Genomic DNA, 22,859 nt, shown 5'->3' on the forward strand with positions numbered 1-22,859 from the left:
ACAGCTTTTTTGTAAATTGAGCATCCATAAATATATTATTGTACCCCTCACTATTAAATTTCTAATGAATCTATTGAGGTATTTAAAAAGAGTAAAATAAGTGGGTCCATTTTCTGGGGCAAAATCAATTCTTATGTAATAGTTCAAAATTCTTTTTGGATAGTATCTGATTAGACAGATTTCATATTTTAATTGTATTTAAGATGGTGTCTGTCTCGGAACAGCTTTGCAGTTGATCATGTACTTGTGGTTCCACAGACCAGCAGCAAGGCTATTCTGTCACTTGTAGATCCACAAACATGCAAAGCTGTTTTGTCACATGTAATTCTACAAACATATGGTCCAGTGTTGCCAGCCGTCAGTATTTTTACTGGCAGCCAGTAAAAAATGGGCACTTTTCTCCTGCCAGTAAATGCCAGTGACAGGAATAGGTTGCCAGTAAAAAATATGGCTGTGGCGCTTGGCTTGGAACTGCACATGTTCAGTTTTGGTCTGGAGCCCCCCGAGATCATCCGAGTGCCTCTGCCTGGGCAAGTCGTGTAATGTCATGGTGCAAGGGACCTGAGTGAAGTGGCCAGAGCCTCATGTGCGAGTCTGCAGGATGGGAGCAAGGCAAACAGGAGCGGGACTGTCAGTGCTGTTTGGACTAAAGTGGACCGAACGGACCACTTGGCGTGGAGAGAGGCTGTCACTGTGACTCAGGAGGGGACGTGTCGTGTTGGTGAGGTGTCATCATCTGTGCTGCTGCACGCTGCTGGCAGTGTCACTGTGAGAGTATGTATGCCTGCCCATTGTAATTGCTTGCCCTCATAAATCCTATCCCTGAGCTGCTTACTTAATATGTCGGAAAAAAAAATAAGAAATATGTTTTTTATCAATATCTACCTTAAATCACATTGCTAATTGCATATTGTCCTTGTTTGTAGCCTAAATATTGAAATTTGCACTTAAAATTTTGTAACTTTTAAAAATGCCAGTAAAAACGTGGCTGTGCCAGTAAATTTTGGGTGTGGTGTCAGTAAATTTCAATCTGGTAGGTTGGCAACACTGATATGGTCTGCTTGTATCTCATTGCTGCACAGGACTGGAAGCTATAGGATTCGCTGCATCTCACCTGCTGATCAGTAAAGTGTGCTTCATGGCCACTACCTGTCCAGCAAATCTGCTATTGGCTTGTACCTTTTTCTGAGATTGCATATCAATTTGGTACATCATTCTGCTTTCCCTGGTCAGCAACCATCTGTATGGGCGTGTCAGAGGACCACAACCTGAGAGCCACCTGCATCAAAATCCAACACTCTTTGCAGGGTACACTGGTGAATGCCAATTTGCTTATTAGACACTGCACCTCAGTCATTTTTAGGAATCACACTTCCAGCAATTGTGCAGACAACCCACTATCACACTAGCTTGTAACAGTATCATTGTGTTCATTGTTTTGGTGTTTCACTATTGTTATTTCTTCTTCTTCCTCTACATCCTCTTCTTTTGTTTTCCATTTTTTTTTTGGGCTATTGGATCTGTTTACTTCTAAAAAGGATTTTCTTAGTACCTCTGTACATGATTGAATATTCAAAGTGAACACAGGTTCTGTTGTCTAAGAGAAAATGTATTCCTTTAATAAATCACCCCTTTGTCTCACAATAATAATTTATTTCTTTCAGGGTTTTTTTGCGAGCCATTGACAAGTTTGCCAGAACTATGAATCAGAAATTTCTCGATAACATGAATTTTGAAGTGCAGGTACTTTTTTTAATTGATCGAGCAGGGGTCTGAATTATAATGTACAACATAACATATCGAGTGCAGGGGACAGTAGTATATTTTACAACATATCCAGAGGTGTAACTAGAAACTTCAGGGCCCCAGTGCAAGAAATCACGAGGGGTGTTGAGTAGGGGGGGCGGCATCAGTGGCATCCGTGGTGTTGAGGGGGGGTGGCAGCAGTGGCAGTGGTAGTGTTGAGGGAGGTGGCAAGGAGCGTGTTAATGGGGGTGGCAGCGGTGGTGTTGAGGGGGGGTGGCAGCAGTGGTGTTGAGGGTAGGCAGCTGTGATGTTGAGGGGGGTGGCATCAGTGGTGGTGCCATCCTTTCCCACCACCACCTCTGCCTTTTAATGATTCCATCCCCCCACCACCACAGCAGTTCTCATCTCTAGCCCCCCATCACCTCTGTTGAAAAGGTGATGTGGGGGGGGTAGGGATGAGATCTGCTGTGGTGGTAAGGGGATGGAATCAGTAAGAGGCAGAGGTGGTAAAGGTTGGGATCGATTGCACTGGCAATTTGTCACGTACTTAGGTCAAGCAATCGGTACCCCCTCAGAATTTTGTCACACGGTGCCTCCAGGGATGCCTTTGCCTCATGGAGACTCCTGGCAGTCGCAGAGGAGAGAGCTCATCCCCCTTCACTCGATTGCTGTCAGCTGACTTTCTTTTTCGGTGTCCACCTCCGCCTCCCTAGATTCTCTCTGGATAGGCGGCCGGTCCACAGTTTCAGCTCTGCAGTCTCTCCCCTCAGCGCGGTCAGTGGGCGAAAGCCCCCCCTGGGGCGGGACAAACGGACAGGCGGGCCTAAGCACAGCAAGAATGGACAGGTGGACCCCTCACACGGCCCCTCACACTGGCAGACGGGGGGGGGGCCCGTGGGTCCCCCTGAAGTGGCGGAACTGCAGGGCCCAGTCGCAAGTGCGACTGCTGCGACCCTGATAAGTCCACCACTGAACATAGCATAAACAGTCACTTAAACAGGACTATAACGTACAACATAGCATATGCAATGCAGGGTAGAGGATTATATTGTACAACATAGTGTGTTCTGTTTCAAATGCTGCTTTTCGGGTCATTCGTTATGATCAAAATTTGTTATTTAGAATAAATTTGTAAATTTTAAAATTTGGAAATTTGGAAATTTGAAAATTCTGAAATTCTGAAATTCAAAAATTTTGAAATTCGAAATCCGAAAATTCAAAAATTTTACAAATTCAGGAATTTGTAAATTCGGAAATTCAAAAATCCGGAAATTTGTAAATTCGGAAATTCCAAAATTCCAAAATTCAAAAGTCCGAAAATTCGAAAATTCAGAAATAAGAAAGAAAATCTGAAAATTCAAAAGAACGAAAATCCAAAGATAAGAATGAAAAGCTGAAAATTAGAAAATCCGAAATAACTAACTAATAATAACTAACTATTAAATTATAGGTAATGGAATTTCCTTTCAAATTTGGCTGTTAGTGAACGTAACGAAAATGAATTTATCCATATTAGAAGTTACGAATTATCCGAAATAACGAATGCCGCATCTAAACAAATGGAACGTAATGAATTAATAATAATAACAAGTTTTTACTATTATTTATTATTATTAATTTGTTACGTTCCATTCGTTTAGATGTGGCATTCGTTATTTCGGAAAATTCGTAACTTCGAATAAATTCGTATTCACTAACAGCCAAATTTGAAAGGAAATTCCAATACCTATAATTTAAGAGTTAGTAATAGTTATTATTAGTTAGTTATTATTTCAGATTTTCAAAATTTCGGGTTTTCAAATTTTTGGATTTTCATTCTTATTTTTGGATTTTCGTTCTTTAGAATTTTCAGGTTTCTGTTATTTTCGGATTTTTGAATTTTTGGCTTTTCGAATTTTCGATTTTCCGATTTTCGAATTCCTGAATTTTCGAATTTCCGAATTTTCGGATTTTAGAATTTTGGAAAAATTAGTTAAATCGGTTTTCGTTAATTCGAATATTTCTGAATGAACAAATTTGTCTAATTTCGTCAAAAAATGTATTCGTAATGAAACGAATTGCATATGTCTATTGCTTTATGCATTGACATACCTCCTTAGACCCATTCTGTCCAGATATTATAGTCCCCTGTTGACTTCCTCAAGAAGTGGGGGATCCCGCGTAACGCGTAGACCAGTTACAAGTACATGTATCCATCAGATTTATATATTTTTGTATTTATCGCTAAGTTTATTTATGCATATCTATGTTTTTAATATTGTGTTTATGACAACATTTCATTTGTAATAAAATTTATATAGATTTTTATTCTGATTTTGTTCTCATTTGGCATATTAAAGTCCCACTACTCTTTTGTTTCAAAAATACGATGTCTGTATGGGTGCTTAGTCTGCATAGTGTGGTTCCATGCACCAGTGGGGGGTAAGCAGCATCTCAGCTCTATCCGTCTCACCAGCTTTTTCACTGCTTCCTCTTCTTGCTCATAAATTTTTTTTTTTTTTTCATTCAACCAGCAGATTGAATGAAAAAAAATTAAATGATTTTCCCATCCACACATTTGATGTGGATGGGGGAATCCTCCCACTGTGCTGTTGTATTCTGCAGAGTGCAATGATCAGTGTTACCGGCTATAGCTGGTGGTACTGATCGTTCAGGAAAAACCCAACAGGCTGTTTGTACACAAGTCGATCAATAGTCGATCGCTGCTGAACCAGCCAAATATAGATCTATGTGTGGCCAACTTCTGCTAGGTGATCCGAGCAGAAGTAGGCCCACTTTTGCCTGCAGCCTTCAGGAACACATCACAGGTCCCAGGGTGTGGAACCATTCACAAAGTACAGCATGGCTCATGCATGCACAGTGGGAAGACAGTTGTGAAGCTGCAAGGAGTCACAGCCAGCTTCTCACACTAAACATGCCAAATCCGGGCGCTCAAAGACCAACCAACCAATGATGCTGGATCCTTGGACGGGAAAGTGTCCTTTTATTAAAGTGATTGTAAACCTTTTTTAATTTTTTAAAAATAATTACCCTATCATACTTACCTCCACTGTGCAGGTCGTTTTGCACAGAGTGGCCCTGAATCTCGTCTTCTGGGGTCCCTCTCTCGGCTCCTCCTCGCATCTGTAAACCCCCTAGGAGAAGCGTTCTCCCTGAGGGTTAGCTTGCAGGCACGCTCCTAAGTCCAGCATTTGCGTCCCTAGACACAGAATGCCGGAGTCGGCCCCACCCCCCGTGTAATTGGATTTGATTGACAGCAATGGGAGCCAATGGCTGCGATGCTATCAATCTATCCACTCAAGAGTCGAGAAACCCAGGCAGAGAGGTACAGTGCGTCTCCGCCGAGGGAACAAAAGGCTCAGGTGAGTACTGGGGGGCCGGTCAGTGTCAGAAGTTTTTTCACCTTAATGCATAGGATGCATTATGGTGAAAAAACACAAGGGTTTACAACCCCTTTAAGTCAGCAGCTACAGTATTTGTAGCTGCTGACCTTTATCTTTTTCCAAGCCATGTTTTTACTGACCACTAGTGTAATTGGGCCGTGTCTTTACTCTTTCCATTTTTGAAAAAGTGCCTCACCCTTATACTGCTAGTGGAGAAGTGCATTCTTACATTGGAGTTCATGGGTGAAGTGCCCTGTTAAACCGGTGGCCAGTGAAGAAATGTTGTCCTACATTGGTGATTAGTGGGGAAATGCCCTGTTACACTGGTGGTCAGTCGTGGCTATTGGAGAACTGCCCCATTTTCATTACCAGTGGAAAAATGCCTTATTGAATTGTTGGTTCATGGGGAATGAACCTGTCATATTGATGGTTAGTTATGTCAGTGGAGAATGGTGTGCCCTATTAAACTGCTGGTCTATGGAAATGTGCCACCATTATACAGATGACAATGGATATGCTCCCTTTTACATTGGTGCTCAGTGATCGGTGGAAACAGTGGAGAAGTGCCCTGTTACATTAATGGTCAGTGGGCATATTCCAGGATATATTGTTGGTCAGTGAATTGCACCTATTACACTAGATGTCTGTGAAGTGCTCTCATTATTTTGAGGGGCAGTAAAGAAGTTTCTATTTACAGTAATGGTCAGCAGAAAAGAGACTTGTTACATTAATAGTCACTGTTAAAATGGCCCCTTGCATCGGTGCACACTGGAGAAATGACACCATTGCATTGGTAGTCAGTGAAAAAGTGTCTTATTTCATTTGTGTTCAGTGAAAAAGTTGCCCCACTGCATAGGTGATCAGGTCAGAAATGCCCTATTTTATTGGTGGTCGATCATGACAGTGGAAAAGTCCCCCTGTTTCACTGTAAGCATCTGGAATCTTCTGCATTGACATTCTGCTGAATGAAATGCCTGCATCTCTCCTCTGCACTCTCTAGTTCCACCCAACAGCTGTTATATCAGTACTGACATAACGGCTGGTGGATGGAATCACAGTGTACTGCAGGGAGATGCAGACATCAGAAGTGTCATATGCTGAAGTTTTTAGTGGTGGATGTAGTTCTGCAAGAGAGTGAAGACTGGAGATATTGGTGGTGGGATTGTTAGTATCCTTACTAGCAGGGGAACAGGGTTTGGGTCCTGAGGATCCTGGAAATTCAGTGACAGAACCTCAGAATCCAAGAAAGTTCAGGTATGTGTGTAAATGTGTTTAAACTTATAAAATTAATTGTTTATCTATTTCATGACTTGGGATAATTTTAATACCAATTATTTAGATCATAAAAGTAATTCTGATAATAATTTAGTTTTCTCCCATTCTAAATTGTACTTGTTGAAATGGCTCTGTCATTTTTTTCCCAAGGCACTGAAATTTTCCAAAAATATAACGTAAATAACTTTGCTTTGTTAAATTCTTTACCTGTCATTTTTTATATAACATTTTATATTTGTAACAGCTTTGGAACAACTACTTTCATCTGGCAGTGGCTTTTATTACCCAAGATTCCCTACAGCTTGAAAATTTCTCTCATGACAAACAAAATGAAATACTGGACAAGTAAGTGTTGACATTTACATTTTTAAAGATTGAAGTATTGGTTCTGTTACCAGTTTAATTAACATATAGATTTATTTAATTGGTTGTAATGAATATTAATTCTTAAAGGATAACTAAGGCCCCTTTCACACGACAAGCCCGCTCGGATCCGCCTGTACGTCTTTCAGGTGGATCAGAGCGGGCCATAGGAATCAGTGGGGCTCTGACAGGTCCCTCCCCGCTCAGTGAGCAGAGACGGACCTGTCATCTGTCGCCTGAAGAGAGATGAACGGATCGATCTCCCGCTGAGCTGGCAGACTCCGCTGAGCGGATCCGTCCCCTTGTGAAAAGGTTCTGGTTTTTAGAAAAAACAAAAAACAAACATGTCATACTTACCACCTCTGTGCAGTTGGTTTTGCACAGAGTGGCCCCCGATCCCCCTCTTCTGGGATCCCTCAGCGGCGCTCCTGGCTCCTCCTCTTTTCGAGTGCCCTATTGGAGAGCCACTCCCCCACGGGTCACTCGTGCGGATGCTCTCTCGTGTCCTGCTGCTGCGTCTATTGACACAGACAGCAAGACTTTGCCTCACCCCCGGCTCCCGCGTCATTGGATTTGACAGCAGCGGGAGCCAATGGCTCCACTGCTATCAATCTATCCAATCAGGACCTGAGAGACCAGCTGGAGCTGTTGTGCTCGTCCCCGTCGCTGGAAAGACCAGGTTCAGGTAAGTAAAAGGGGGGCTCTGGGGGGCAGATGCATTAAGTTGAAAACCCTTGAGGGTTTACACCGCCTTTAAGTACTTAAAGTTCTTAAAGTGATTGTAAAGTCTCATTTAAAAAAAAATAAACAATAACAAACATAAGACACTCATGGACATCACTGGAGAGAGATGGAGCTCAGGTAAGTAATTAGGGGGTGCTGGGAAGGCTGCCTCACACAGAAGGCTTTTTATCTAAATGCATAGAATGCATTTAGATAAAAAACCTTATGCCTTTACAACTCCTTTCAGTGCAACAACACAAGAATCCAAGTCTGATGTGGGGGTGCAGTAAAAAATGTCAGGGGGGCAGAGGATTGGAGGTCAGCAGTTTGCAGGGCAGTGTACAGGGGTCAGCAGAGCAGAGGACAGGGGGTCAGCAGGGCAAAGGATGGGAGGTCACAGAAGAGTATAGGCATCAGTAGGGCAATGTACAGGGGTCACTGCTGGCAGGGCAGAGCCTGGGCACAGGCAGCAGAGCTCCTCCTCTCCACATAGCTGAAAATCAGATTCCCTTACACACTGCCACATTCTGCATGTTGTGTAGCTGGCTACTGCAGCTGCTCTAGAATTCCGACTTGGGAATTTCACAGGTCAGAACTGCAACATAGCAGCCAGCTACACACTGTGCAGATCATGGCTGTGTAAGGGAATTTGATTTCAGCTATGTTCTGTGTGCTATGTGAAGAGAAGGAGTTCAGTTGACTGGCATAGCATCTGGGATGGAGCATCAGCATCTTTTTTATTGACAAGACATGAAAAATGTACTGACAGAAAACATTTTTTTACTGACAACCTAAAAAAATTACAGAACAGAATAATGGCACCCAAATGTGCGTTGCGCATTTTGTCACACTTTGGAATCATGGGCAGAATTGTGGTGATTCTGCCTGCAATTCCAAATCGCCTAATGTGAATGGGGCATAAATGAACATAGCAGCTGCTTGGGTGAGTATACATTACTGTGACCCTGATGCTTAGCTTCATGTTGTGACAATTTTAACTAGACATGTTTCAGAAGTGGCACCACCTTTCAAATCCAGCAGTATCCTTCTGAATGCCAGCAAGCTGCCTCTGCAAAGTGATTCAGTGGATCACTTTATAAAGCAGTGGTAGGGACTGCAACAAGTGTGAAAGAGGCCTTAAGCCACAAAGGGCTTATTCTGACTCCTATACACTAATTTACGTATTTATTTCCATTTATTTTGCGCATATATAGCTTGGTTTGAGACTGCATCCTAGTGATGGCCAACTGATGGGGTTTTGGGGCTTCAATTGCAGCCCCTGACATATCAAAGTGATGTACATTGTGATGTACAAAAACTGATCAAAAACAGCACACGTACTATGAGAGATGGTCAGAGACTGCAGACATACTACAGGAGATGGTCAGAGACTGCAGACATACTACAGGAGACAGTCAGAGACTGCAGATGTACTACAGGAGATGGTCAGAGACTGCAGACATACTACAGGAGATGGTCAGAGACTGCAGACATACTACAGGAGATGGTCAGAGACTGCAGATGTACTACAAGAGATAGTCATAGACTGCAGACGTACTAAAGATGGTCAGAGACTGGGGTCATACTACAGGAGATGATCAGAGATTGCAGACGTACTACAGGAGATGGTCAGAGACTGCAGACATACTGAAGGAGATGGTCAGAGACTGCGGACATACTACAGGAGATGATCAGAGACTGCAAGCATGCTACAAGTGTGTCCTAGCAGTGACTGGTGTTCTCGCAGTGTGGAAAAATGGCAGTTACTGCACTATGTGTGAACAGGGCCTTACAAAATATAACAAAGTTACAGAAAGCTGAAGCAGTTCCAATTTCTATCTTAGGAACAGTCAATTGCTGAAGCACAGTTAGGAGGGCAGTAAATGGTTAATAAGTCTTTGAAGCTGCTAGTCTGACCAGGCTTAATCCCGCAAAGGTAACATAAAATGAAAGCATAAAATAGATCAGGGAGGGCTCACACTATATATATAAACAGCTGAAAGTCATCACTAGCAATGTGTGACACACTCACATGTAATGTTGGCTGCAGCATCTTCAAGAAGTCTAATCACCAGTGTGTTCACCCATCCTGTGTGCGGCTTGCTGGTGTAAATAAATACAAAAGTGACCAAGTGGGACAAGAGCGAGGGGAGTCATTCCCTAATTAGGGTGATCATTGCCTAAGCTGGATGGGTAAACATACTGATCATTAGACTTCTTGAAGATGCTGCATCCAGCATGTCAGTCTGTGACACGCTGTTAGTGGTTTTTCTATGCTTGTGTAAAAATCCTGTGTGATTTGTTTGATGTGAATGTTATACTTCATGTATTTTGTGTCCTCTGCCCCCCCCCCCCCATCCAGTTCCGCTCTGGCTGCCAGCACCTTCTCTTTTCAGTCAAATGTGGCAGGCTGGGGAAGAGGTGGATTACAGTGCTGTGTGATTGGCTAAGGAGGTGGCGGGAGGCGGAGCAACTCACCAGCAGTCCCTCCCTCCTAGATGAGCAGAGCTATTAGTTGACACGCTGCTCATCCAGAATTACAATGATTTTACACAGACGATTGGCAACAATGAAAGGGTGATGGGCTCTGGAGGGGAGCAAAATTAAATCTGGGAGGGGCGCACAGCCTCCCTAGATCCAGCCATGTTAGCAACTAGTTCAAACCAATCTTTTACAGGTCTAACTTCTGGATTCTGGTTTGTTGATGTGGTTAATCCCCTTTACAGTTAGCGCTTAAAATTAAGCAGGTGTCTAGAAATGCATGCAAAAGAAAGAGAGATATAGAGTGCGGACTGTTAACAAATTTATTCAGTAAAAAGTGTGAAATTCACTCACTTTTGGTAGGATAAAAACAGGCAAATAATAGCCCAAGTCTGGTGAAGCAGTGATCGGCACTTGTGCTGTTGGTATAATCACCACCAATCAGCTGGATCCTGAAGCTGGCTATATTGTGCAGAGGAACCAGAAGGAGGGTTGGAACGCTCGTGGAGCTCAGCATCGAGTGCCATGACGTCAGACATCTGAATTTCACACTTTTTACTGAATAAATTTGTTAACAGTCCGCACTTAGAAGCGCCTCTGTATAAGTTTCTTTTGCATGCTTCCTGGAGACTGCTTCTGTTTCCCACAAGTGGCTCACCCTGGTGTCCTGTGCACCTGTGATTCCATTTCCTGATAGACTTGTTGTTATCATTTTATATACTATTTTTTAGTGTTTATTTTGGACTTTTACACACGGATACCCCTACAATACTAAGGGTCGCTATATGGCGCTATACTCCATTCCTTTGTGTCTAGAGCTGCATAGAGCTGCAGTATCTCTAAAGCCCAGGTAATGAAATGTGTAAATGAACACTGCAATAATTCAAGTTGCTATCACTTTTTTTGTGTCTCCCCTGCTTTCCTATTAACCCACATGCCCCACCCACTGGATGCATAGGGGGTGTGACCAAATGCGGTTGTGGTCAAAATGAACATTACTTCACTGCTTGGCTTGTATCACACCTTTTACCCTTTGCTTTGGTATGTTTTGACTAAATGAGCCCTTGGGTAAAAAATAGGCTAGGGTCCCTGTATGCTGTAGTCCAGTAGCGTGAGCTCCATATTTAGAAGCATAGCACCTCCTCAGCATACGCTATTTCTTGTCTTTAGTAAATGGTTTCTTCTACATACCACTGTCCTTGTTACCACTGTACCAACAAAAAAAACTTATTTACTCTGTCACAAGTTGGAGTTTCACAGACACACATAAACTTTAAAGTGTATTTCCACTTTTGCAGTCAAATATGAGAAAACGCACCAAATATGTTAGTTATATGTTGTCATTCATACAGCATACATAAAAATAATAAACATATTTCTTACCTTTCAAGAAATAGATAGAATGATAATTATTTGGAGAGGGTGGAGTAAAAAGAGAGATGTGTCTAAACTGGAAAGGAGATCAATTTATCAACTAGGTACTTTGACTCCATATGGGCTTAATATTGATTTCCACATAAAAAAAACTGTGGTGTTATATAAAAAGCCATTTGTTTAAGAGACATAGTAATACAAAATAGTTGATAAGCCAGCACAAGCTACCCTAATGGGGAAGTCTTTTTCTGTGTAAACAAATTAAAGCATGTAAACTGAATCAAATTTTGGTATGGAGTTCCAGATTGAAACTTTTGTATCTTGTCAGACCAGCCATGTAGTTTTATCTTTTGCAGTGTCCATGTGGTTTTTAATATTTTGAGAAAACCACATGAGCACTGTATGCTAATCTGGGAAAAATGTTATACAAATTGTAAACAAATTGCAACCATACTATGAGATATAAGCATAGTTTTAATCTAGTAACAATCACATGTTGCTCTAACCCCAACAAAAATTGAAAAGCATCATGAATTATATTTAAGTGATAAACACTTCATAAGACCAATATAAATATAAAACTGAAGTTAGAAAGAAAAAAATGCAAAGTAGTCCAAGAAATGGATGATATTCTCCATGACTATGATCAGTTGAAAAAAGATGGCATAAACTCCTCTACCAAAGAGGCTTACTAGTCTGCCCCAAGGGCCAAGTTGGTCTCCAAGCCTGGATTCTCTGAGTGATGAGTCATTGGTACATACATTGAAAGAAAAAGTGCCACATAATGTGTACCATTAAAAACATATTTAACCACTTGCTTACAGGGCACTTAAACCCCCCTCCTATCCAGACCAATTTTCAGCTTTCAGCGCTGACGCGCTTTGAATGACAATTGCGCGATCATACAACACTGTACTCAAATTAAATTGTTATCATTTTTTCCCCACAAATAGAGCTTTCTTTTGGTGGTATTTGATCACCTCTGCGGTTTTTATTTTTTGTTAAAAAAATGTAAAAAGACCGAATTTAAAAAAATTTTTTTTTTTTTTTTTTATATTTTGTTATAAAATTTTAAAAAGGGTAATTTATCTTCTTCATTGATGTACGCTGAAGAGGCGGCACTGGTGGGCACTGATAGGTGGCAGTGATGGGCACTGATGGGTGGCAGTGATGGGCACTGATCTGGTACATTGATAGGCAACACTGCTAGGTGGCACTGATTGGAACCACTGGTGGGCATTGATAGGTGGCACTTGTAGGCATTGATAGTTGGCACTCATGGGCATTGATACGTGGCACTGGTGGGCACTGTGGGCACTGTCAGGTGCCAATGTGTCAGGTGGCACTGGCAGGGGATACTTGTGGCACAATTGAGGCATTATTGCCTCCTCCTCCTCGGGACCGATGTCCCTTGCTAACGAGCCGGTGATCTGCTTTTTTTTCTCCTGGCACTGTCAGCGCCAGGAGAAAAAAAAAAACGATCACAGAGCTTTTGTTTTGATCATGTGATCAGCTGTCATTGGCTGACAGCTGATCACATGGTAAGGGGCCGGGACCGGCCCCTTACTTGGATCGGTGACCAGCTGAGTCTCAGTGACTCGGTGATCACATCGCGCTCGGTGCGCGCCCTGCAGGGCGCGCGCAAGGTGCGTGCACAGGGGAGGCCGTCATATGACGGCCTCCTGGGAATTAAGGTCCGCGCTGTAGCCGTCATTCAGCTATAGCGCGGATATCAAGCGGTTAATAGTAAAAAGTAAGGAACTCAAATTAAAACAGAATGGGTAGGCATTCGGTACATAAAATCCAGCCAGTAAACAAAATGGCTGCATGCATACTTCCAGTTATGTGATGATGTTACAGCAGGCTCTGTCCTACACATTTCGTCATACCTGACGTCTTCTGGGGCATGGACGCTGTACTGGGTCTTCGCAATATTTTTATAGATAATAGTAAACAAAGCCTTGCTTTGGGTATCATTGTATCTCATCCAAGTAAACAATGGCCAAGCCTCGCTTTGGATGTCGAGTACTTCCTATCACTCAGTTACACAGGCGGTGTCACAATTCAAAGGATTTAGGATAATAAAACTGAACAAGACCTAAAACACGCTCCATATACTGGCATATCTAGCAGATATAACAGCCAAAACCAGAAAAAAATATATAAGAAGAAGTACAAATTTAAATTTAAAAGGAATGGCATTAATATAAAAACAGGAGTTATTTGTCAGCAACATATAATTTAAAAAAAAACACCTTCTGGCGGCCAGTAGTCGGCAGGCTGCAATGATCTTTCAATTGGTTAATAAAAAAAAGTATAGTAGTAGTATTTGAGTAGTTGGAATTCAAACATATCCAATGGGAGTTACAGAACTAAAAATCAATAACACAATATAAATAACCATACATTTTAACAAAATAAATATTTTAAATATTTTAAAATTATATGTTGATGATAAATAACTCCTGTTTTTCTCTGACTGTGTTTATATTAATGCTATTCTTTTTAAATTGTAATTTGTACTTCCTCTTATGTTTTTTTTTCTAGTTTTGGCCATTATATCTGCTTAATATGCTGGTATATGAAGTGTGTTTTAGGTCTCGCTCAGTTTTTTTATCAACCCCAAAGTCAATAAAGGTCCAACATCTAAACCTTGTCTTATGTGATAAATTCTTCCTTCTTCCCCTATAAAAATATTAAACTCTCACCAGAGATGACCCAAAAAAACAGTGGGCCATACAAAGCTTAAAATAAAATGACAACTAAATTATCCAGATTCCTCCATGTCCCCAGAAGGCCATCTGATATTCCCTGTTTCAACTACCCCTGGTTTTACTACCTCTAAAAATTAGTATCCAGTTATATTTTGTGCATTTAGGAATACATACAGCTCTTTTTTAAAACAAACTAATGAGCTGGCCAGAACTAGTTGAGGGAGTCTATTCCAAATATACTTCTTCTTCACCAAATCCATGAATCCATGATCATAAAGTGCAACTGTGAAAGCCTTCAAGTCACTGTGCGAATTCTCCCCTTATGTCCCACACCACATGCAGATGTCCTCTTACCAAACATACTGCCCTTCCACCCCAGGGCTTAATAATTCACTAATACAGCTGACTCTTTACATTTCTCCTTTAAGGCAGGCAAACTTCTTAAAGTTCCTTGTAGTACTCAGATGGAAAAGATAAAAGAATGCAAAAAGCTCCTGGTGTAATTACCACATAAGGGAAGATTCAGATGTTGGACTTTTATTGACTGAGATTGGATTACTTGTAGTTTCATGGTATCTGTATGTAGCGCCCTACTCCCGTAGGAGCGACTGAAAGTTCGTTCTACCCTGGAGCCTGTTCCATTACCCCTTTTCCCCAACCAAATAGAACACACAGACAGTCATTGAAAATGAACTATGTACAACTTTATTGCGGTTTCCATATGAAATGCAGCACTGTACTGGCAAGTCACTCTGAGTAACTTCCAGTAAGGTTGAGTGATAAGCAATACAATATTACATCCAGATTGTACGAAGCCCCTATTAGTAGACTTCCATCTTGAATAAGATCTCCTATTGCAATGCATCTTTCCTTCTTCCTGTTTACCACCACCTCCTGACTTGGCAGTACTTCTGATTCTAAATCCCTGAATGATACTCTGAATAACACTCAGGAAGTGACTTTCGTATTTCTCCAGGGTATTAGTTCTTCTAAGGCCCAGCTCTGTCCTCCTGAACCCACACACTAACCCCTCTAAAGTCTCTGCAGAAGTGCTGTTTTCCTCTGGGTTACACTCACTTGTGTTTCTGAGTGATGATCCATGTCAAACATAGAAAATCCTCGCCCAGTCCTTGGATGTCAGTATTGGCAGCGATTAAGAAGAAGGTACTTCAGTTTCTCCTCCATCCTCATAGCTTGCTTTCGCTCTCCTCACACAGGGGAGAACACCAGTGCTGTATCAGTGGCTACATCCTTACTCCTGGATCTCTTTTCCATAGCATGCTTCCCCTCCCCCTCAGGGCAGAGCACCCACACGAATCCTCCTGGATCTTACATCCTCCAACAAGAACCCTCTGAAACATGTGACCAGGCCTTTTATACAAGTCCCGCCCCTGTCCCAACAAATTAATGATTGGTCCAGATGCGTCTTCCAAAAGCTACCTGTCACTCACACTTGTATTCCTCTTATCTTCCAGGCCAAACCCCAGAAAACAAGGGAAACTGTCCAAGCAGAGTGCAGGGTGTCACACCCTCCTCTACTCTAATAAACCTCCCCAGAAATCAAACCCCACCAGATTACACTGCAGAGTGAGATTTTGGCAATTTTGGCCTATTATAACACCTAACTATCTATTGTAGCCCTCATCCAAACAGGTGGGCGCTACATGTAGTTACAAGAATTACCAGCAGCTGGGGGATTGGGAATAAAGTGGATATCTCTATCTGAGCACTGAAAAATCTATACTAGTACAGAAGAGTAGGAGCCAAGAGTGCCAGCGGGGGACCCAAGAAGAGGAGAATTGGTACTGCACTGTGCAAAACCATTACACAGAGCAGGTAAGTATAACACGTGTGTTATTTTAATTTTTTTTAAAAATCACCTTTATAAACTCTTTAAAGGCATGGGAATAGATAGACTGAATTATAATTGGATAGGGTGGCATGAAAATTCGGAAAAAAAATACTGTAAAAAAAAAGTAAATAAAAAAAAACAAAAAAAAACACAAACATAGTAGGACCCCCTAGGTCCGCCCACATGCACCCCTCCACGGTGATGGTCCCCCCCTGCACTCACCCTTCCACGGATACCTCAGCTTCTCCTCCTGGCTAACCCGATCCATCCTGATTGGCCAGGAGGAGAAGCCGGAAGACTATAGCGAATATTAATTTCGCTATTGTCACAAGTGGGTGGGTTCGGGGTGCAATGCTTTGTGAATTTTTCAAGCCAATTAGAACCTCAGGCTCTAATCATGTGGCTTGAAAAAAAAACTCATACAAACCTATGAGTCCAGCGCCCTGCAAGGGGGCGGCGCCCCAGCGCCTCTAATGAACTGGCCTCTCTTGCTAAGACCCCTTTCACATGGAGCAGACTCTGTCAAGCAGATCCGCTTGCTCAGCGGGGGATCTGTCTTCTGATCCCCGCTGAGCAGGCGGAGAAACAGGTCCATGTATGCTCCACTGATGCAGAGCGGACACGCACACAGTCACTGTTCTCTATGGGGAGATCGGATGGAAACGGTCTGCCTGGCCATTTCCTTCGGATGCCATCCGATCCGATCTGCTAGATGGATGGGGAATGGAATTCCCATCCGTCTGTTTTTAGCAGACTGGACTTGATTGGATGCAGGCGGGTGTAAACGGACACCTGTCCATTTACATCAGTCTCTCCAGAGAGAACAGTGGGTGGTTCAATTGGGCCCGCCTGAAAAACAGACAGGCCACCCGATCGGTGTGCTTGTGTGAAAGGGACCTAAGGCCTTGTTCACACAGGGCATACACAGCATACCTTTACAGGGATGTACAGGTGTTCCTATGCATCTCTGTGCAGGCAGTCCCATTGATGTCATTTGGGATGTAGCACCTGCACAAAATCGTTACTCCCAATTTTACACCCATGTAGGTCTGCATGCATGTCCCTGAGCTCACACTGTCTGCGTTCGGGGTAAAGTACCCACACCAACACGGATGTCAGATGGGGAACAGCAGCTATGCCTGTGCAGTCGTGGAATCCCTATTGACATAAATGGGACTGCCTGTCGAGGATGCACAGAACACCTGTGCATTCCTGTGTGGGTAAACATGGCCACCCATGAGTGTACACTTTAGTATGCCACATGTGAATGATGCTTTAATACTAATTAGCAGGAATTTTGTAAGTTACGTTGGGTTTATGTGCAATATTAATAATTTTAGTGTATTTTTAGTGAAAATAGCGATATGATGAACATTTGCACAATTATTGCGGGGCCCAAAAAACCAGTAGCACTTTTTTTTTTTATTCTAAAAGTCATGTGCTTTTAGAAAATGTCTAGTTTGAGGGGTCTTTTCAAATTCTGAAAGCTGTAAGTTAAATAAGAAAACCTCCGATTTTTTAAAGAAATATTTGGGTAAGTTGGATTTTCACCATTTTGCAGAAAGACGCAATTCTGAAAGCTATAAGTGAAAAATAAAAAAGCAAAGGAAAATATGCAAAAATGGTCTGGCCACCTGAGTGTACAAAATGGAGCACAGGGCCTGGCAGCGAAAGGGTTAAAGTCAATTAAAGCACCTTTACAAACTATCAAAAACACCTTATTTCACCTTCCCTATTGTCTTCAATGCATTTAGCCAAACTGGCAAAGTTTCAGAAACATTTCTCAAATTATGGCGAAATTTTACCAAAGCAACTTCTCCCCATTTTGATTTTTTCTAGTGTTCACCATTTGTGTTATTATATACAGTATCTGGTGTTCCCCAGAAGCCTGGCAGAATTCCCTAGATATTTTAATGAAGTTTAATGAAATTACTAAGAGAAACATCTGTTTTTTTCTGTTAGGTACGAAGACATGAGATGTTTAATTGGCTTTGCAATTCGCGATATGTGGTACAAACTTGGTAAGTATGACAAAAAAGCAATATTGCATGTTTATAACAAAAAAAGTGTGTCATAATACATGCACCTAATGATATACAAGTAAATGTGTGCCCATTCTAGAATGGGCAAGGTTGAAGATTTTTAAAAACAATACTAAAAAAGTGAATATAAAAGACAGTGTATATGGGCGCCCACACCACCAAGCGCTTGAGGGCACAGTTAAAATAACCACTTATTAAACTCAAATCAATATTAAAAAAAATTGTAACCAGTCTGTGGGCAGCTGTTTTAAAAAAACCTTCGAACAGAACAAAGATCCTCAAGCAATATATGTGACAAACAGAGACAGCGCTCCTACATCTTCCCTTAATAAATGTAACATGCAAATAAATGCAGTGCTGGTCATGAATAAATAAACAGTTCCACAAAGGGGATCAAAGGAATGGTGCTCCGCTATGCAATAGACTCTCTGGCACCCATTCTCACTCTGCATAGGAATCCCACTCCCTATGAAGTGCACACTTACCAGACCTCGGCAAGTGAAGCGCCTGAATGGATAGTCCCATCAATCCTCCCCGTGGGCTGTTAGTAACGCTGCTGGATGATTCTGGGTTAGGTGTATCTGGACATCAGGGAATGATTAGTTTGTCCTGCTGATCGTTCCGTCTGTGGTATCCACCGCCCGATCGTCCTCCTCGTGGGCTGTTAGTAGCACTGCTGGATGACTCTGGGTTAGGTGTATCTGTACAACAGGGAATGATTGGCTTGTCCATCTGATCGTTCCCTCTGCAGTATCCACTGCCCAATCGTCCTCACATAGAGATCCCAAAGATGATGCTGTGATCTCATAAAACAAATTGCAGCCCCATAGCGTGATTCCGAAAAGTGATTTTATTAATGCAAAACTTTTAAAATCACATATGCTATGTGCATAGGTTAAAAACTTGGATAATTACAACAACTGTCAGCACAAACACCGGATGATAGGGTATTAGCTATGCACTCTCCTATTTAGATAATAGCTGTTTATTGATGACTATCTATACACTGGGGGGAGAATCTCTGGGGAAATCTAGGATGGAAAAGGACCTGGGGGTCCTAGTAGATGATAGGCTCAGCAACAATGCCAAGCTGCTCCTAACAAAGCAAACAGAATATTGGCATGCATTAAAAAGGGGATCAACTCCAGAGATAAAACGATAATTCTCCCGCTCTACAAGACTCTGGTTCGGCTGCACCTAGAGTATGCTGTCCAGTTCTGGGCACCAGTCCTCAGGAAGGATGTACTGGAAATGGAGCGGGTACAAAGAAGGGCAACTAAGCTAATAAAGGGTCTGAAGGATATTAGTTATGAGGAAAGGTTGCGAGCACTGAACTTATTGTCTTTGGAGAAGAGACGCTTGAGAGGGGATATGATTTCAATTTGCAAATACCGTACTGGTGACCCCACAATAGGGATAAAACTTTTTTGCGGAAGGGAGTTTAACAAGACACGTGGCCACCCATTAAAATTAGAAGAAAAGAGGTTTAACCTTAAACTACGTAGACGGTTCTTTACTGTAAGAGCGGCAAGGATGTGGAATTCCCTTCCACAGGCGGTGGTCTCAGCGGGGAGCATTGATAGCTTCAAGAAACTATTAGATAAGCACCTAAACAACCACAACAACCAGGGATATACAATGTAATACTGACATATAATCACACACATAGGTTGGACTTGATGGACTTGCGCCTTTTTTCAACCTCACCTACTATGGTACTATGTAACTAGAGTAAGGAGAAATTGCATTGAAGATGAATATTTTCAATGCAATTTCCAACATATTGAAAGAGAGATTCATACAGAAGGGTTATGATGGTAATAATTTAGAAAATGTGATTCACGAAATTAAAGAGGTACCCCGACAGTCCATACTCATAGATAAGGAAAAGGATATTAACACACCAATCAAGAATTTGGATTTATCTATAATTTTCATTCTCAGTTTAAGGAGGTTGAGACCATTTTTAAAAAAACACTGGCACATTTTATATTTGGATGAGGTGGAAAAAGTACTTGGCCCCCCCCAAAAAAGCCACAATCTTTTTGGGATAAGGCTGTTTTTTTCGCCTGCAGACGGTGCAAAGCCTGCCGGCAAATAAGTAACCCTGTCAGGGGACTGGATAGATTCACATCTACGGCCAACAACAGAGTATTTGATATTAAGGAATTTGTCACCTGTAATACAGACCATGTTGTCTATGTCCTGGTCTGCCCATGTGGTTTAATGTATGTCGGTCGGACCAAACGAATTTTGAGAATACGCATTGCAGAGCATATAAACAATATAGTAATTGGATTTAACAGCCCCGCAAGATTTGGCTGCTCAATGACCAGGCCATTTTTTGCGATACGGCACTGCGTCGCTTTAACTAACAATTGTGCGGTCGTGCAATGCTGTACCCAAACAAAATTGACTTCCTTTTTTCCCACAAATAGAGCTTTCTTTTGGTGGTATTTGATCATCTCTGCGGTTTTAATTCTTTGCGCTATAAACAAAAAAGAGCGACAATTTTGAAAAAAACACAATATTTTGTATTATTTGCTATAATAAATTTTCCCAATTTTTTTTTTACAAAGCAAATTTTTTCCTCAGTTAAGGCCGATATGTATTCTTCTACATATTTTTGGTAATAAAAATCGCAATAAGCGTATATTGATTGGTTTGTGCAAAAGTTATAGCGTCTACAAAATAGGGGATAGATTTATGGCATTTTTATTATTATTTTTTTTTACTAGTAATGGCGGCGATCTGCGATTTTTATCGGGACTGCGACATTATGGCGGACACATCGGACACTTTTTACACATTTTTGGGACAATTGACAATAATACAGAGATCGGTGCTATAAAAATGCACTGATTACTGTGTAAATGTCACTGGCAGGGAAGGGGTTAACACTAGGGGGCGCGATCAAGGGGTTAACTGTGTTCCCTAGTGTATGTTCTAATTGTGGGGGAAGGGGACTGACTATAAGAGATGACAGATCGTGGTTCCTAGCTAGGAGGATCTCACGATCTGCCTCTCCTCTCCTCACAGAACAGGGGTTTGTGTATTTACACACAAACACGTCCCTGTTTTGTCTCTCGTGCCCGCTATCGCGCATGGCCAGCGGTCATGAGTATCGGCACCCCCCGCAGTACAGCTACGATGGCTCGTGGAATCGTGCCGACCTGCCGCAGTATAATGATGGCAGCTGGTCGGCAAGCAGTTAAGCATCATAGTGTGTCATTATATTTCAAACAAAGTCATAACCAGGATCCATCAGGGTTAAATTTTTGGGGAGTTGATAGAACCTTCCCAGCGTGGAGGGGGTGCGAATAGAGTAAGGGAACTATCAAAAATGGAAACCAAATGGATATTCCTAATGAATACTTTATTTCCAAAGGGGATGGACGTAGATTTAGATATTAATTGCTTTATAAGTGATTACTAACAGTATGGGTCTGAATATAAAATTAGTTCCCATGTATCTATAAGTAATGAATCAATGAATTATTATCTGATTTTATCAAATTTCTGTCAAAGTAACATCGTTATTAATTAATTAAATCCCTGCCCTGCTATTGGATTTAAATATTGATCTTTTGGTAACTACTGTTCAACGACAACACATTTCTCCTGTAAATTTAAAACCAGATTTTCTAATTTTAAATTTTTAATTATCTAGTTTTTACTCCTTTTATATAAACCATTTAATTAACTTTGTGTTTAGATGGAACCAATTAATATATAACACAATTGCAGTTCCTCGTATTCCATTAATTGTTAAATTAATATTAATATTAATTGCTATATAGAATACACTTGATCCAATTTAAGCTATTTAAATACTGCTTTAACAAATAATGTTTTATTTTATTGTATTTTATCTTTAAGCTCTGTGTTAGTTTAATTTTAATTTAAATGAATTTATAACAAGGGATGGAGTTCTGAATCTTGTGACTATTAATATGCGCTTATATATGTATATATATGTATATGCAGAAGATAACATCCAAGCTATATTAGATCGGAGGGCATTCATTTTCTGAATATATTCAGCAATTCCTATATTAGCATCAGTGCATGGCAACATTTAAGGGTTAGAGCCAAGAGGATCATATTTTATACATGGGAGGATTAATAAGATTTTGTATTTTTACATACAATCTGTATACAATTTGGTTGTAAACGATCCCCCGAAGATAAGGTATGCTGCTCCTCAAAGCCATTGTGGAAGCAAAGTGGTCACAATGAACATCTCTGTATCACTCATTGGTTAGACCAAAAGGGAGGGGTTAACTCACCTGAAAGGAAGTAGTTCAAGAGTGTGCCACATGGTTAGAAGAATAAGATATAATATCATTAATCGGTACCATCATCCTAAACATGAATAGAACAAAGTGGAGTTGAAAGAGAAAAGAAAGCAGAGACCTCTCCAATTAGGTCCTACCTCTTTCAAAAAAAATTGGGACTATTACCGTACCAAAGGGATATGAACAAACTTTTTATAAAATTCGGTTTATTTAAAGGTAACATTTAAAAAGTCCTACATAGAACACAGAATATACATCATCACAAATTAACATAAACAAAAAGTAATTGTTACAGCAATGTTGACACTCAGTTAGTGAAGATAATGCCCACACAGATGCATGGAAACAGGTTTTATAATACTTGCAGACGTGACCTCTACAGTTTTGCGGTCACAGCCGCTTCTTCAGGAGGCGTCTGATAGTACATATTCTACAAGATGAGAAAAATATATACAGTATCAACATTACAAACAGGAAAATACAGGTATCATGAGAAGCACAAAGTTGATATTGGAGAGGGTAATTCAAGTTTAAAAGTTGCACTCACCGACCTATAGCCACAAGGGGTTTGGAGCGATACTGTGAGACGCCTTCAAGATCAGAGATCC

The 22,859-nt window shown here is 41.2% G+C and overlaps 1 protein-coding gene across 2 annotated transcripts in view; it reads left to right on the forward strand.

The window, feature by feature from the left end:
• DOCK2 (dedicator of cytokinesis 2) overlaps positions 1 to 22,859 on the forward strand; it is a 475,532-nt gene that overhangs the window by 266,917 nt on the left and 185,756 nt on the right. For both annotated transcript variants that reach the window (XM_073620719.1, XM_073620720.1), the window contains exons 30-32: positions 1,665 to 1,743; positions 6,649 to 6,749; positions 17,874 to 17,932. In XM_073620719.1, the coding sequence (XP_073476820.1) occupies positions 1,665 to 1,743; positions 6,649 to 6,749; positions 17,874 to 17,932 (239 nt within the window). The remainder of the gene's footprint in view (positions 1 to 1,664; positions 1,744 to 6,648; positions 6,750 to 17,873; positions 17,933 to 22,859) is intronic.

Source organism: Aquarana catesbeiana, linkage group LG03 (assembly GCF_042186555.1).
Source record: "Aquarana catesbeiana isolate 2022-GZ linkage group LG03, ASM4218655v1, whole genome shotgun sequence".
Lineage (NCBI taxonomy): Eukaryota > Metazoa > Chordata > Amphibia > Anura > Ranidae > Aquarana > Aquarana catesbeiana.